A 16,948-nucleotide genomic window follows, 5' to 3' on the forward strand; every position below is an offset into this window, starting at 1 on the left:
TCACTTGAAAAAAAAGACATTTTATTGATCATCAGCGCAAATAAAGTTATTTTCAATACTTGACTGCACAAACAGAGCAGCTGGCTTTTATCCTTAATGTCCCCCAGTGTGAAGCTTTTCAAACTAAATTTAATATTAAATAATGAACCTTTAATAGTTTCAGTTTAGCTGAGCCAGTTTATGTTCATATAAATCAGTGAGTTTATTAGAATCACATTTTTTTCTTCCAGAGTAAAAGATTTCAATATCATGTTAACCCAGCATGCTTTTATTTTGGCACTCTGTTTGAAATAATTCATCCTCAGAGCAAAAATATTAAACATCTATCTCAGATTTATGCATCAGGTTAGATTTAATGGATAAATCTGAGTACAAAGAGTCAGTATTTAAAAAAAATACTGAGCTGGAGCTCATTCAGTGGCAGGCAGCTGGTTTGCAGGTATAAAAGCTATATACAAACATCCATGTTCATCAAAGGCATTGTGTATTTCTGAATTTTCTCTCTTCAAGGCTCTTTGTATTTCTCTGTGGAGCAGCTTCAGTGTGAGGTGAGAGCTGCAGGTCTGGACTCGGAGGGGCTTCGTGAGGTCGGCAGTCCCGCTGCCCTCACTGCCCTTTACCGTGCTGGGTCGCTCTGTGAGGGAAGCCAGGCCTCCGGAGCAGCGGGACGCACGTGGAGATGACGAGCAGGCTGCGCAGGGCGTCGGGGTTGTGGGACACGTCGTTGGTGCATCGAGGGCCTCCTTTGGAGATGCAGTTTATGGTCGGGATGCCAGGACGGGACCGGGCGTCGGTGTAGAAGCTGCTCAGAGAGTCGCTGACTGAAAACAGAAGAAAGAAGAAGTCTGAGACAAACAAACAAACAAACACACACACACACACACACACACACACACACACACACACACACACACACACACACACACACACACACACACACACACACACACACACACACACAACCCCCACTCTGAATAGTTAATATATAAAAAAAAAGAAAGAAATCTCTGTATAAATGCTATTACCATTTCCACAAGAGCCCATTGTGTTTTCTGATGTTTTAATTATGTGTGTGTGGAAATTATTGCAAATGAAATAATATCAACAGATTTTTTCCTAAACTAATAGCACAGCCTGATTATTTATTTATAAAAATGTTTTTTAAAAAAACCCAAAATGGGACACAGTAAATAAATGTTTTAATATTTTCATGGTAATTTTAATGGTAGATGGTAATTTTATGTAGATTTAAACACTTCTCCCGTGTATTTTAATTTTTTATGCATTTTTGGTGATTAAAAAAAAATGTATTTCTACATTTTCTTCAAGTGATGTTCATGTTTCGGAAAACAGAAAACAGCAGGAGGGGAAAAGACATTAAATTCAGTATTATTTATACATCTCCAGTGTTACAGTCGTACCAAAGCCTCCTTAGTAAACAGGAAGCAGGAGCTGGAGAGAAAAGCCTGCAGAAGCTGGCTGTTAGGCTGAAAATGAACCAGCGTTACCTCTCTGTGGCTGACCTGAGATCTCAGTATGGTTACCTGGCCAGGACGCCTGCTGGGGGCTGACGATCCGGCGTATTTCTCCCGCTCTGCCGTGGCTCTTGGACTCGCCGTTCGGGTAGCTGCGGTGCACAGTGGGCCGGAGGAAACGCTGCTGAGTCATGACGGACCCGAGCTGCTGCGAACACAGCGATAAAACGATGCCGTTTAGATTCTGTGCCATAATGATTATTCAGCACAGTGAATTATCAGTCAGGGTTATGAACTGTTAACCCACTTCATTCATTCTCCTCTAATGATTATTTTTGGCTGTTTATATATTCAAACCGCTGCTGAACCGCTGACGCTGATGTGTTTTGGATTTCATCACTTTCAGGAGGTAAAAACCATCAAATTTACAAACAACCTGAGCTTTGCATGCCGAGGAAAATGTTTCTTCAACTCAAAATCCAGAGCAAAGCCTGAATAACACTATGTGTTACAAACAGACATGCAAAGAATAACGGATTAAATCAACTTGTTGCTCAAAACAACATTAATTATCATGGATTTTAATCAACTATTAATTATTATAAGAGTAAAAATAAAACGTTTTCACTGGTTCAGGCTGTTCATAAATGATAATTTGCTGGGGGTTTTAATCATATATAATAATAAACTAAAAGTGTTCTTTTTAATATTTTAATACACTGACAAATAAATTAATCTTTAAAATAAAAACTGAAAATAAGCAGTGAAAATAAGTGCTGTTGCAGTCCTGGTGAGGAATGAGAAGCTACAAAACAATCATAGAAAATGTTCTTTTTCCTTTAATTCTCTATTAAGACTGAGGAAGAAAGGCTGACCACCTATTAAAGTTGAAAGTTAAAGAGACAGGGCAGCTGACATGATTAATTTCTTAAGATTATGAGCACTGATTTAAAATAAAGAAAGAAGAGCAGTGGATTCATTTGGCTGGAGAGTACCTGCACAGGTATGTCCTGCTCTTTAGTCCTTTGACAAAAATGTGTCAGTGAATCCAACTGAAATAAAAAAGGATGATGGCAACTGTCAGTTAATAATACTCACAATAAATGAGAAATGGTTTATTTTGCATGGACTGGTGGTCAGGCCTTACCTTCCTGTGTTGCCTTTGATGATTTCTCTGCTGCTGGGAGCAGAAGTCGTTTGCTCCCCCTCCCTCTCTGTGGCCCTGCAGCAGCTGCTGGATCTGGCTCACCACCCCGAGGTCCTGCAATAGTTTTTGCCTCTGGTACAGCACGCCGAGCTGCTCGTGGTCGCCTATTAATACCACTTTTTTCTCCTCCTCCCTCTCTTCCACCACCTTCTCCTCCTCCTCCTCCTTATCCAGATGCTCCTGCTCCTCTTCTTGGACCTCTGCAGACTCCGGAGCTGCTGACAGGCCGGACACAGGAGGCTGGAGGGGAAAGAACATTTAAATCAAATAGTTTTTATTGCTAAGATGTATATGCAGGTTTTTAAAATATATGAGAATATCATTGGTTTGCTGTACTGAAAATAAAATCTGTTTATTTAAAACTGAATAAAATGATCAAGAATATTATTTAGATAATCTAAAGAATACTCTGACAGAAAGACCAGCCAGAGTCAAAGCCATTCATCACGGACTGAAGCTGTGTCTCCCTCTTGTGGTTACATTTGGGTACTGCATCTTCAAACACAGCCTCACCAATGCTGGGTCGCAGTTAGAAATGGGGGTCGGGGCTGATGGGACCCTTCGTGGTTTGACTCCTTCCCCTGCAGTCTCCCCCTGCGAGTCTCTCCTCCGGCCTCTCCTTTGGTAGTGCTCATTCTGCTCCTGCTTCAGACGCAGCTCCTGCAGCTGTTGCCTAAAAGAATAAAAGCACACATTTCAGAACCACTTTGAGAATAATTTAAAGTATTTAAACAAATTAAATCACTTTTTTAGCTTTATTATGGTACTCTTGTTTTAGATGTTTGTTTTTTTTAAAAACCCACAGAGGACAAATATTGAGTGTAGAAAAAGAAACTCGGATCCTTCTGCAAGTCCATTAATCTTAATTTGAATAAATAAATAAAAACTTAAACTCCAGTGATCACTTCTGTAAAATAACCAGTTAAATCTGATAAATCTCATCCACATTTACTTATAATTGTATTATTATTAGTTTGTTTTCTTTTTTTAATGCAGAGAACAACTTATTTTGGTTTCCCGTCTTGTATTTTATTTTGAAACAGATTTTTGCCTGTTCACATTTTCCTGCTGTCTCCATGATGCACTCTGTTGTCTCTACATTTTAGTTTCCTCATCTTCCATTTTTATTTTGTTAAAAAATAAATAAATAAAAAGACAGAATGTTTGTTTTCAACTTTTAAATTAGTTTTTAGGTGGAATCAGCCATTAATGTTTTGCTTTTTTTTATATTTATATATATCGTGCATTTGGTTCCTTTTTATCATGAAATGCAGGAAACAGGAACTTAATTAACACAATCACAAGGGAGGAATAAAAATACAAAGCACAGATGACAAATGATGACTACCAAAATAAAACACCAAATAACAAAAGAACCAAACCACACACAGAGGTGAAAAACTCACATGGAGACACGGCTGGAATAGTAACCCAAAATACAAAGAAAGCTGAAGGTGTATCTATCGTAGAGAGATAAATATGGGACTGAGCGTATTAACAAAAACAGAAACCAGAAAACTGCACTAAAAAGACCATGGCATTGCTGTACAAAAACAACTAAACTGTCATGAAGACAAGTGAAGACTGTTTTAGGAAATATCTGAGAAGTCTGCATGAAAGTGAGCACACAGCAGAGCAGATTTAAGCGTGTAGGTGGAAACAGGTGGTCTTCGATGTGACGATCACAGCAGAGAGCAGGATCGAACACGACGACAAACACTTGCCCTTTGAGAAATCATAGTTGTCCAGAATCTCTACTATTTGATCAAACTGCTATCTAAACTGTTGGCTAATCATAGTTAGTAGCAGGAAACGATGTGACACCCAGTTTTTCATGGCAGACACAGGGGCCTTTTAATTTAATAACGTGAGAATTACAGGCACATGCAGCGGAGTGTCATCAGCGTCTTAAAGGGAAATTTATTCCATGACTGCACATAATTTGGTGGCAGGATTACGCACTATTAAATTCTGTTTTATTAGGACAGGTTTAAATCCTTCAATTTGTTCAATTATTCCATAATGTTTGCACATATTAAATCACCCCGAGGCATGTCTGCATGTACAGCTGAGTGTGATCACACTACCGGCAAAGAAGCGACTGGCTACGTATCATTTCCAGGAGCGACAAATCAAAACTGAGATGGCCTCAACTTTTTTCTGCATCAGCCTTTCATGGATTATCTGTACGGGAGGTAAGAGACAGACCCAAACGCTCCTAAGACAGAGATGTGACCTAAGGAAGGAAGTGCTGAGGACAAAAATACAGAATACACACTAATGTAGAGCAGCGGCGAGGGATTCACAACGGAGTCGCCAGGGGGAACACATGGGATAAGGAGGACATGGCAAAGAACTGAGTAAAACTGAGGACTTACAGACAAACACAGATGAGGTAAAGAGAGAGGAAACATCTGGGGTAAAAAAGACACAGGTGAACAGAATCTAATAATGCAACAAAGGGAAACAAAACTTCACACAATGCACGTAAGACAAGGGACTAGAAAAATAAAAGAGGAAACCTAAAACTGAGACAAACACACAAAAAGATAAACACAAAGACACAACTGACTTCACAAAGCAGACACAAAAGGAGAAAAAAAAAAACACAGAGAAGAGACTTGGGGAACAAGAAGGGAACTTATACAACTAAACTAATTTATAAGTAAACAAAAAAAACAAGTAATACAATAGGGAACCAAAATTAATAGAAACTAGGACCCAATTGCATTAATGGTCTCAGAAAAAACTTTGAGCACTTTGTCATTACTTTCTCTAGCTGTCTTTCAATTTTGGTGCCATGACAACCTGTATGTAATAGATTGACTGATTTGTGTCTATATACAGAACACGAATATTTTCCACTTTTAAAAAGGCAAAATTAATCCACATTTGGAAGAACATATTTGCATTATTGATTCATATATTGTTATTATTATTATTATTATTATTATTATTATTATTATCATCATCATCATCATCATCATCATCATCAATAAAAATGATTGGATTTAGAACAAGGTCATGATTTGAGGATCACAACCACCTGAACTGGCTTCCAAAGATCCTGGAATCTGGAATATTTTAAGACCTATGTGAAACATCTACTAAGAAAACTGAAAACAATAATCGCATTTTTCTTTTACTAGTCTTCGTACTGTACTGTATTTTTGTACTGTAGTACAGTTTAGTCTGTGCTTAATTATTAGTGATACTACTTATGTGCATGTTTTTTCATCCACCTATCACAGTCTGCTGTTTTTATTTTATTTTTTTTTAAATCACTGATGTCTTGTTCTTTAGTTCTACTTGCATTTAAATACACGACTTTCTAACAATAGCTGTATCTCATTACTCACACTGAACTCTGAAAACTTGGGTTTAAATACTTTGATGCAAGCTACAAAAATATATGAAGCTACATTCTTAAAAGGTTATGTTTATGTAAATGCAGTCACATTTTTCTTAAAAAGGTCACCAGAGAACCACTTAGGGGCACATTTTAGTCTCATGTTATAAGATTTTCATTTGATTATTTAAAAATTCTTTAAATGAACTGCAATCATAGTACCGTATTTTTTCGGACCATAAGGCGCACGGGATCTGTGCACTGTTGACAAACGGGTCCGTTTTCATACATAAGGCAAGCCGGATTATAAAGCGCATTAAACAAAACAAAACAGTCAGATAAGTCAAACATTACTCAACTAATTCCTCTTGCTTCTTCCACTTCCATACCATTGATTCATTAATGTTGAATTCTCTGGTAGCTGCTCTATAAACACTGGAACAACAGTATATGTTGTTCCAGTGTTTTTCTAATTTTTGCTATGTAATTTTGCACTGTCCACTTTCTGCTGTAACAAAACAAATTTTCCCATGTGTGGGACTAATAAAGGTTATCTTATTTTACATTAATGACTAACCTCATATTGTGGCTGGATTATCTCAGTTGTTCTCCCCTACTGAAATTTGGTATACAGCAATTTTCCAAGTGATTGCATTTGTCAAAACAAACAAACACCAGGAACTTATAGCAAGTGGAAAAAAGTTAGCATTCATTCTCCAGGTTCACTGTGTTATGCTTTGATATGCTAACATAGCTGTGTCGCTAGCGATCACTAGCACAGCATTATATACCAGCTAGTCCAACTTCAGTAACCCTACAAACGTCACTGCTGTTTAGTTTTCTGTTTTCATTCATGTTGGAAGTGATAGCAGAGCTGTACGTTTGATTTTTGCCCAGAAATCTCTCAGTCAGAACATGCTTGGTAACATGTTTAGGTAACTAGCGAGCTAACTTTCTGCTACCTTCCTGCTAACTTCTAACTCCGTTAAATTTAATAAATTCTGTTTTCATGGATGCCTGGATGTTAAACTTAATTGTTACACCTGGTAAAGCAGCGACACTGATCATTTTTATTAAAGATAAAATAATTTACACAGTGTTCGTTTGGGGCCTGACGCGACTGAGTTTTGGACCCAGATTACTATGAGTCGCAAGGCTCCTGACTACAGTACCCATAACGCTCAGACAATCCATCAGGCTTCATAGCTTAGCAAAGTCCTAAAACATTTTTTGACAGATTTTTGAGCGTCGTGTACCACATAAAAATCGTTTCGAGGTCAGTAAACACAGCCAGAATTCATAGAGAAGGCCACCAGATTATAAGGTGCACTGCCGATTTTTGAGAAAATTCAAGGATTTTAAGTGTGCCTTATAGTGCGGAAAATAGATAAATGAATTGCTATGCATTTTTTAGGCAACATTCCAAATAAAATATTTAAAATGTCGTCTATTCCTTTTCCTTCATTGGGGGGAAAAAAAAAAAAAAAAAAAAAAAAAAAAAAAAAAAATCACAATTTATCTTTAATTTAGATTTTAGTAAGTAAGCACACTGCATATTTGAATATTTGTCCAGTGTTTTATTACCAATCAGCAAACACATTTGCAAAAATATTTAATATTTGTATTTAATGTAAGTCTTTTTATTTATCAGTCAAGCAATTTGTAAGATTACATCTTGAAATGTAAATTAAAATTCACAGAGCTCATAAAAATCTACCAGCAAAGAATTCAAAATCACAAAATATTAAACTTATTATGATTTGGATCTTCACATTACAAAAACTTGATCCAGATTCTTTTTGCATTTTTTAATGTAAATTATTAATAAAAATTTATCAGTTGTAAGGAGTAAATATCTTGTTATAATGATTGTAGCCTATATGCATCTATGCCTGTATGTAACCTAATACCTCGTTACTGAGCGAGCCAGTCTGAACAAAAACTTTGCACGGACATCGTCACACATACAGTGATTAAAAAGATTTATGATAAATCCCAATTATTTATATTTTCCTATTTATTATGTTCATTTTATCATCCATCTTGCTAATCAGCTAAGTTTTTCTACCACTTGTCACAAGATGAGAAATTATTACCTCGCACAGGTTAAGCTAGAAATTTAAGTTTTTTGCGATCTTTGTGGTCTTTTTATGATAAATATTATTTTATCAAGTCTTCTCACTGTACTATCCCTTTAAATAACAGCAGAGATGTTAATTTAGTTCTCCTGCATAAATGTTAGAAGTGCTGTATGAATAAAAATTATTATTATTACCCAAGTGTCTGTATTTATATGGAAACTAGGCAGAATAATTCAGTTCTCCCTGCACTGGAGTGTTCCCTCTGCTTTCTTTTTTATTTTACTTATTTCTTTGTGTCTGTGTGGATGACTTCAGAAACGGTCTGTGAGTGTACTGACAGCACGCTGGAGGTACCTGGCACACTCCTCTCTGGCCTTTGATGCCGCCGTCTCGTGGAAGAGCGAGCTGCTGTGTTTAAAGTACTTGTCGTATTTCTCCCCTCCCTCTCTGGGATAAATCCTCTTGAAGCCTCCCAGGTGTTTGGCCTCGTACCTCTCCATCTGCTTCACCGTGGCTGCCTGGCACTGACGCAGCTCCTCTGACCTGCCGATAAAATACACACACGGAAACACTAACCTTCACTACAGATGTGTGGTGTGTGTGACCTTGGGAAAACTTCACACCATATCTGTTCACCGTACCTGGCCTCTCTGGAGCGGTGCTGCTGCAGCCTTTCCTTCACCTTGCGTCTCTCCTCTTTAGTAATCTTACGACGATCGCAAGCGCTCAGGTTGATGAGAACCAGAGTGTCGTACAGCAAAGCATCCTTCACCTCGCGGTCCAGCTGGGAGTCAGTGGTAAAACTTGGGGAGTGATTCACCTGGACATAAATATATTCAGACACACACACACACACACACACACACAGGTCTGAACAAATTTGGCTGAATTCAAGCTAACTTAATCCATTCACCAATTCATGTTTACCCAACTTTTTTGTAATTCAAGATCTATAAGATTTATAAAGGGCACAATGCAAATGTCGACCTCACACCCAGTTGTTGTTTCAAAAATACAAACATACCCTAACTTTTATTTTTTCTTTAATTACAGAATTTGACTGTTATTATTTGTTTGGGATCAGATGTGTTTGTGTCATTTATACGTGTCCCGGCATTCATCTGGCTCTTATCTTGGTAAAGAACTACCTTCAGAAGACCAAAGGGAATGTTATTGACTGGCCTGGAAAAAAGCCTTGAATCACATTGAAAATCTGTGAAGTGAACTTAAGACCAAGGTCTGTCCCCAGAAGACAAACAAATCTCAAGAAGCTTGGGAGAGAGACCATTGAAGAATGGGCTGGGATTAAAGCTGGGATTAATAGCCTTTATTTAAAAATAAATAAAGGCTATTTTGTCAAAAGACAGACTTTTAAAGAAAATAATATGAGTAGTAAAAAACCCAAAAGCATCCCAATAGACTACTTGAGAGACTGTATTGATTTGTGGATTAAAACATGTCCATGAATCAGGCTACCAAAGACCCAAAGACAACAAATTAATGGTATATTTGGTACAACACATGCAGAATATTTCCATTAGGCTTATATTTTAGTTAATGGAATAAAGCTTCAGTAAAGACCTGGAGATAGCTGACAGAGAAAATAGACCATAATGTTTTTCTAACCTTTCAGTCAAGAATCATACGGCTTTCCAGAACATGAGAAAGTGAGGCTGAATGAGTAACAATCACATATATGCTTGTTTTACAGTATTGTGTAACTGGTCTGTCACCTCCAACACCCAGGGTTTGAGCCGGTGATCCAACAGTACATCGAAGCCTAGGATCTCAAAGCATGCGCTGCCGGTGGTGTGGTTGGGGAAACACGTTTGGTAGTTATGCTTGAGTATGGGATGGGCCGAGATCAGAGTCTTTATGATCACGTCCTCGATGTCGCTCCACATCTTCTCTGTGCTGTAGTTCATGGACTCCAGGAGCTTGTTCAGGGCGGACAGCTTTCTGAACGGAACAACAATGAACACGGATTCTTTAAAGAGCGTTGGCGATGTACCGCATCATGCACCATCTTCAGTGTGAGCAGTATTCACCGTTTGCTCCCAGAATCCTCATCACGGACAAAATTCTCGCTGTGCTTGTTGATGGAATAGTTGGTGAGATGCATACACACGTCATCCTAATGTTAGAGAGACTAGTTACTATTTATTTAAGTAATTAAACTCACAGGAACACGTATACAACAATCAATAAAATCAAAATCAAATAAAATATGATACAAAATATAAAAAAAAACAAAAACAAACAGATAAACTGACCATTTTAACTATTCTGCCAAATTCCTATCACTAACTTGGGGCTTTTATTCTGAAAATTCTCCATAGATTTACTTCCAGAGATATATGCAGAGTTAACTGGACCTAAATAAGTGTGTCTCTATAAGTCAGCCCAGGCACCGGTCAGTCCATCTTTAACAGTTCTTACCACATTGCTGAGCATTGGTTCGCTGTACTTTGTGGTGCAGAAGCGAGCCAGGCCCTCCTTGAACATGAAAATGCTGAATGGGTCACATGACGTCACGAGCACGTAGACACGCAGGTCAAACTTGTACCCATCAATGATGAAAGGCTGAAGAGGTCATTTATAAAGAACAGAAAAAGCATCATACACTGTGCATTTTGTTGCAGGTGTTTTATGCGTTGCACCCGTTTGCTCACCCTGGAGATGTAAACCTGGCAGATCATATGTTCTCCAGGTTTGATGTCTTTACTGGATTTGGTGATGAAGATGCCTTTGCCTTGACAACCGGTGTCAGGCTTACAGATATACGTCTTGTGTTTTTTGGCCCTGGTGTAAGCATGGAAGTCGCTGTAACTGCAGTGAGATAGAGGGGATGAACACAGATGAGTGAACCTATTATCTTTTTAATTCCTAAATATTAACAACATTGTTTTGGGGGGGGGGGGGGGGGAACCTCACAGATCTAACGTCACGCACTGGATGAGAAAGAATTATATTAATACTGAAGGTTACATAAGAGGTGTTTGAAAAGGTTTAGTGATCCTTTTTAAAATACGTGGAAGATTTAGAGCCAGAATAATAATTAAAAAAACAAAACTCCTGTTTCTGTTTTTGTTTGTTTTGTTGAATTTGTGCACTAGAGGGTTTTTTGTCTTTCTTATTTTTATTTTGTAGTTTTCAAAAATGTGGTAGATAGATTTTGGGAGGAAATAAAACAGAGTGGAAAGTGCAGACTGACTCTGCAGGAAGGCACCATGTTCTGGGGAAGATGTTGTAATCTTTGGGAAAGAGCTTCAGCATGCGGTTCATGTTTCTGGCCAGAGAATCCTTGCGGCAGATCTCGCTCATCCCCGGGAAATGGTTTATTTTCTGCAAAGACAGGTTTACACGGCATTACAGGACAGTCGCCTACAATATATATTAAACAATCAGTCACCAATTTAAAATCACAAGCACTGATCATGGAGTGTTCTGCTTGGAATTTCAGGTCCTGGCATTTATGTTGCTGTTGCTTTCAGACATATTGCTCAGAAATATCAAGAGGAACATGGCAAAGAGCCCACATCTGTGATCTAGACTTCAAATTCCCCCGATCCCAACTGAGCAACAGAAGAACACACCTAACAGTGTAGCAGATGCAGTAGATGTAGCTCCAGAGCCTGAATAGTGAACCCTGTGCAGAAGTGCCTTAAACCTGCATTATTTCTAACAGCCAGCAGGGAGTGATGACTCGCACTGCAAACAGCTCAAGATGAACAGAAGTCTATGAGAAGACAGTCCTTGGCCTCATCGCTCTTTTTGGGATGGGTTTAAACAAGTGAAAGGTTTCCCAAACGGAGACGCAAAACCCAACCAGGAAGAAAAAATAAATAAATAAAAAAAATCTAGAAAATCAAACATGCAGAGTGACCTACTGCGGTGACCCCCTGTAAATAGAGGAACAACCCAAAGTAGCTCGTAGATGTCCATGGCTTTTTGTAACATCTGGTTTAAAAACACCACGCTGTTGATGGTAAAAACACTCAGCTCAAGACTTCACTAAACACTGGGTGATATCACAGTAGTTAGTTACATCTTTTAAACAAGTCTGATACACAGAGCTCCCACCCCACAACCGCTACCAAAGTCCCAGTGCTAGACACCAGCGCACAACTCCAGTGGTGTAATATCCATGCTGCAACAGGCCAGAAGTGTTTTGACAACACAAGAGAAACCTAAATAATATTAATGTAGGCTAGCTAATGTATGATAGATAGGATCTCGAACAAATCTACTTTAATAAATTACTCATGGTCAAAGAGAGTCAGGCTGACTGCATCGAATTACCCAGTATGATGGCAAATTGAAAGCATGGACTGAAAAAGGACATGTACATCATCATTTCATTGGTAAAGATATTTAGAAAAATGTCATAGTTTGAAGAAACTGATGAATTTTCCGCTTCACAAATACAATCACACATTTAATCAATAAATAATCAAATGAAGCATCAATAATCTTTTCTGATGATGGCAGTGATGGAGGTGTTAGGTTAGTTAGGTGCATTGATTACCTGGTAACGCTTCATGTCCTTAACACGGTCTAGAGACACTGAGCAGTCGGTCCAGAACAGCGTCCAATCTTCACCGTCCATCGCCTCTCTGAGGCCGTATCTACGAGCAGCTCGCCACACTGTGACAAATCAAGCATTTAGCATCTTAACAGCGCTCCATCTGTTTCCCACAGGCAACCAGAGGCCCCTCTCTGCTTGTACAGTGTTTTAAAGTGTATTGTAAAAAAAAAGAAGCTGTTTTTTTTTTTTAAAATGAAATACATAGAGTGAGACAAACTTTATAAAAATTACCGTTATTATTTAGATGTTGTTGTTTTGTTTTTTTTATTCCTGGCAGTTTTAAAAGTAGGACTGGATTATTGGTGGTATTTTACTGTGCAGTTATTAGATGCTTTATCTGTTACTGAACCTTTTTGTTTTGTATTGTGTGAATTTGATGTGTTTTACAAAGTCTGTTAAGTAATCATGTGAATATTTCACATTTCACATTTGGGATTTTATATATTTATTTTATATCGAGCCTTGTGTGACCCCTCAGTTAATCAACTTCCTGAAACCTTTCAGCCATGATTGTTCTGATTGGCTGCCCCTCGTAAATAGCAGATTTGAAGTTTCCCTGCTCACGCTGAGAGGAGGAATATAAAATATGAAACTGAGTGTTTAGAGCTGTCTGAAACATTAAACACTAAACACTCAATGATGAAATCAGGGTGAGCTTTTAGTGCATTGTGACTTCATTATTTGAAACTTGCCCACGCTCAATATGATCATACATCTCTATAATACTGTATATATGATGAAAATAAGGATTTACAGCAGAGATCCAAATGGAAAAAGCACTGTCCACATGCTTTTATCTATTTGACATCTGTAGTATTTGTATTCAGCCTTGTCTAGCTAGAAACAACTTAAAATTGGACATATATGATTTAGTGATCTCTAGCAGACGTACCACTTTCATATTTGCAGTTGGTGAGGTTGATCCACAGTCATCTGAAAGACAAGAGAGACAGAAAGAGGGACAGACATCTGCTGTGCTGCACAGTGCCTTGTTTTGCTCTCCTGAACGATGAGGATAAGTGAGAAAAGAGACCTTAAGAGCCTCCAGGACGAGTTATAGAATCATAACTGACAGGGTGCTTGGCAGTTAATATACCTGCAAAGGGAGATAACAGCAAAAGTACAACCCCAGAAGTAATTGATGCTGTGTAAAATGTAAATGAAAACAGAGTGCAATGATATGCAAATCTCATAAATACATATTTTATTCACAATAGAACACTGAAAACATATCAAACGTGTTATATCCATTTCAAACACTCTCAACAGAAATAAATGACAAATAGTTCAGTAAATGGGAGAAATTATTATTGTGCTACAGTTGGCAAGGGAAAAACCCAGAATAAGATTTCAAACTCTTATACTGGCAAAGAGAAAGGGAGAGCTTACATTACTGTGATTAAAAGATTATTATACTCTGGCACAATTAGGGGCTCTATTTTGCTGTTGCAACTCAAATTACAAAGTAAGATGGAAGGAAATCTAAGAGCACATTTCTGGGGATATTCTAATTCAAGCACAGCTGGGTGATTACAAAAAGGGATCCAGAATTAAATGGACATAGGTAGCATATGGATTAATCCCATTCATGGATGATACAGTGAACTGTGTTCACAGACAGTGTTTTCTGGAAGTGTCCCTGAGCCTGTGTAGTCTGTGTATTTCAATGACAAAACCATGCCTGTTTTTAAGGCCGTGCCACCTGAGGGCTCAAAGATCACACAGGCATCTAATGTTGATTTTGACCGTAACAATATCCTGATATCTGTATCACAATTTATAATCACGCTTTTTTGAGGTGAGCCTCTCTCTACAGCCCCATCATGTTAACAACTTGTTGCTAATTAAGCTAATTACTTGTAAAATGTTTCTTTTTGGCATCAAATACTTATATTGAGTTCACGTGACATCCTTCTAAATTACTCCACACTCAAAACTGTTAGCATCCTAGGTTTTTAGGTGATGTGTTTTATGTTTTTTGGTTTATTTTTGGATTTTTTCTTGTTCCATGGCATGTTGTCTTTATAGTTTAATGTTGCTTTCCTTGTACTTCCAAGTTTTGCTATTTATATTTCCGGTCCTTGTATCTGTTTATCTTCTTTGTTTAGTTTGTAATATTGGGTTATCCTCATCTGTGATCTCTCTCTGTGCTCTGTGGTTGTCTGTTCTCTCAGATTAGTCTTGTGTCCTCTTTCAGTCATGTCTCTGTGTTCTGTTACTCTGTTCCTGTGTCAAGTTTGTGTGTCTTGTCTGGGCCTCATGTCTTATTTTTGATAGTCCCTTTTCTCATGTGTCTCTCATCAGTTAGATTCTCTTCACCTGGGTTGCCCAGGTGTTTCCTCTCTGCCCTGATTCCTTCCTGTGCATATATTGTCCATATAATTAATTTCTGTGTAGTCTGAGTTTTGGTATTTTTGTATTAAAAGCTGTTTTGAGTGCAGTCCTGCCTCTGAGTCTGCACCCTGCAGCTACACATTAACACATGACAAAAATAAGGAAATTAACATTTAACTTCAGTTACCAAGTTGACATTTCTTAATTATTACTTTTCTCATCTTAAAAACTCATAGGTTCACGATCAACCCATGTAAGGTTGGAAGTGCAATTTGAATAATGGACACACTCTTTTGAAAGAATTTTGTCTGGTTGGAGGAGCCAAAGCAGCCAATTTTACAGAATAGTGAGTTACACCCACTTAACAAAACTTTGAAAAGAATTAACCCAACATTTCAAAGGTATCATTTTATGATCTGTATACATATTAGATTAATTTTTAATTTATAGTTTCTCTCTTTTGTTTTAATTATAGTCAATAAATTCAATAAATATTTTAATTCTGGAAAGATTACCAATTTAAGAATATATTTGAGCCTTTTGTTGCCCCTTACCAACTTTTTTTGAGACATGTTGCTGCCATCAAATTCAGAAAGCGCTAATATTTTTATAAAAAAAAATGGCACATTTTCTCAGTTCATGTTCTTTTGTGAATAAAATACAGGTTTATGATCTTTGCAAAACATTGCATTTTGCTTGCATTCACATTTTATACAGCGTTCAAACTTTTTCAGAATTGCCATCGTATGGACGAGCTCTTGCAGTAAAGTACCTCTTCTTGCTTTTCCTTCTCTGCTTGTTGACGGGTTGCGGCATGCATTTGTAAGATTCAGTTTGGCTTTCGCTCTCCTCTCCCTCACCCCGCTGCTCACATTTATGTGTGTCGGTGTTTCTTTCTGGGCTGTCCAGAGGTAGACCCATCCTGAATGAGAAACATGTGCTCAGCTGACCTGCAAGGCATGCCAAAAACTTCATGAAATTGTGACACAAACAGAAAAATGATCAATTTTCCAACACTCATATCTCTCATTCTGAATGGTATGTGCCATACAGCCACACAATGAAATTCAATCAAATAGAACAAACTACATGCTGTAAGTGCACGCATGGAATCATGTTTCTGTTTCCATCTCTCTCATCAGGTGAGTGCTCTGGCTGTCAGCGTGCTGTCACAGGCTGGCATTCAAGGGTTATTGTGGCAGTACAGATACAGGGAGTGGGTAATACTACAGCCACAGTGAGGGGAAATGATCCTAATACCAAGCAGAAGTGCTAAAGTGTGACACTTTTTTACTTTTACTGCTTTTTATAACGTAAATTAAAAATACACATAAGTGGTGTAAGGAAGCAATACATGGACACCAGTGAAAATATCTCAGTCTATTCATTCTTCAGATGTTGTCTTTTAGTAGTATCCCTTCCCCATTTTCCCTGTTGAAGTGACAGATTTATCTTTTTATATTATACAGTTTATCTCCTCAACAACATCCTGCCTTCGACTGGGAGTAGAAAGGCAGCACAAAGCACCATTCGCTGTCTCGATCACCCTGATCATCAAGTTTTTTGACAGGAAACTGTCGAGCCTAAAAGCACTTTTACTAAATGACCACACTGAAATGATCACCAATATACTCTTCCAGATAAACATCACACAAGTTATTTGTAATTTTATATAAGTAGCAGGTATCACTGCAAGTATAAGCAGAGAGACATGGCACTCAGAGAATCCTGAACTGAGATATATGGGGGAAATTTAATAAAAGCAAAGAGGCTGCATAGAAACATAACTTTTAGAGGAAAATTATTTACTACTACTAATTAAAAGCAATCAGCAAACATTTTGAATGTTTTTTCATTATATCTAAAATAACAATAAAAAAGATAATAAAAATAATAATAATAATAATAATGATA

At 37.7% G+C, this 16,948-nt stretch overlaps 1 protein-coding gene across 3 annotated transcripts in view; it reads right to left on the reverse strand.

Moving 5' to 3' along the window:
- ttll6 (tubulin tyrosine ligase-like family, member 6) overlaps positions 1-16,948 on the reverse strand; it is a 21,929-nt gene continuing 4,981 nt past the window's right edge. The window contains exons 3-17 of one of the 3 annotated variants that reach the window (XM_085466874.1): positions 15,807-15,984; positions 13,593-13,630; positions 12,641-12,759; positions 11,342-11,457; positions 10,785-10,941; positions 10,552-10,695; positions 10,161-10,246; positions 9,846-10,071; positions 8,754-8,932; positions 8,467-8,655; positions 3,196-3,355; positions 2,623-2,922; positions 2,471-2,527; positions 1,545-1,683; positions 1-845 (exon numbers count right to left, since the gene is read on the reverse strand). In XM_085466874.1, the coding sequence (XP_085323000.1) occupies positions 607-845; positions 1,545-1,683; positions 2,471-2,527; positions 2,623-2,922; positions 3,196-3,355; positions 8,467-8,655; positions 8,754-8,932; positions 9,846-10,071; positions 10,161-10,246; positions 10,552-10,695; positions 10,785-10,941; positions 11,342-11,457; positions 12,641-12,759; positions 13,593-13,630; positions 15,807-15,955 (2,298 nt within the window). In that variant the 5' untranslated portion in view covers positions 15,956-15,984 and the 3' untranslated portion in view covers positions 1-606. Of the gene's footprint in view, positions 846-1,544; positions 1,684-2,470; positions 2,528-2,622; positions 2,923-3,195; positions 3,356-8,466; positions 8,656-8,753; positions 8,933-9,845; positions 10,072-10,160; positions 10,247-10,551; positions 10,696-10,784; positions 10,942-11,326; positions 11,458-12,640; positions 12,760-13,592; positions 13,634-15,806; positions 15,985-16,948 lie in introns of those variants that run through there. The other 2 variants (XM_085466873.1, XM_085466875.1) reach the window with 2 other exon arrangements.

This window comes from Copadichromis virginalis, linkage group LG8, assembly GCF_057382275.1.
Source record: "Copadichromis virginalis isolate Kocher_CV1m ecotype Utaka linkage group LG8, C_Virginalis_male_GT1.1, whole genome shotgun sequence".
In the NCBI taxonomy this organism is placed as follows: domain Eukaryota; kingdom Metazoa; phylum Chordata; class Actinopteri; order Cichliformes; family Cichlidae; genus Copadichromis; species Copadichromis virginalis.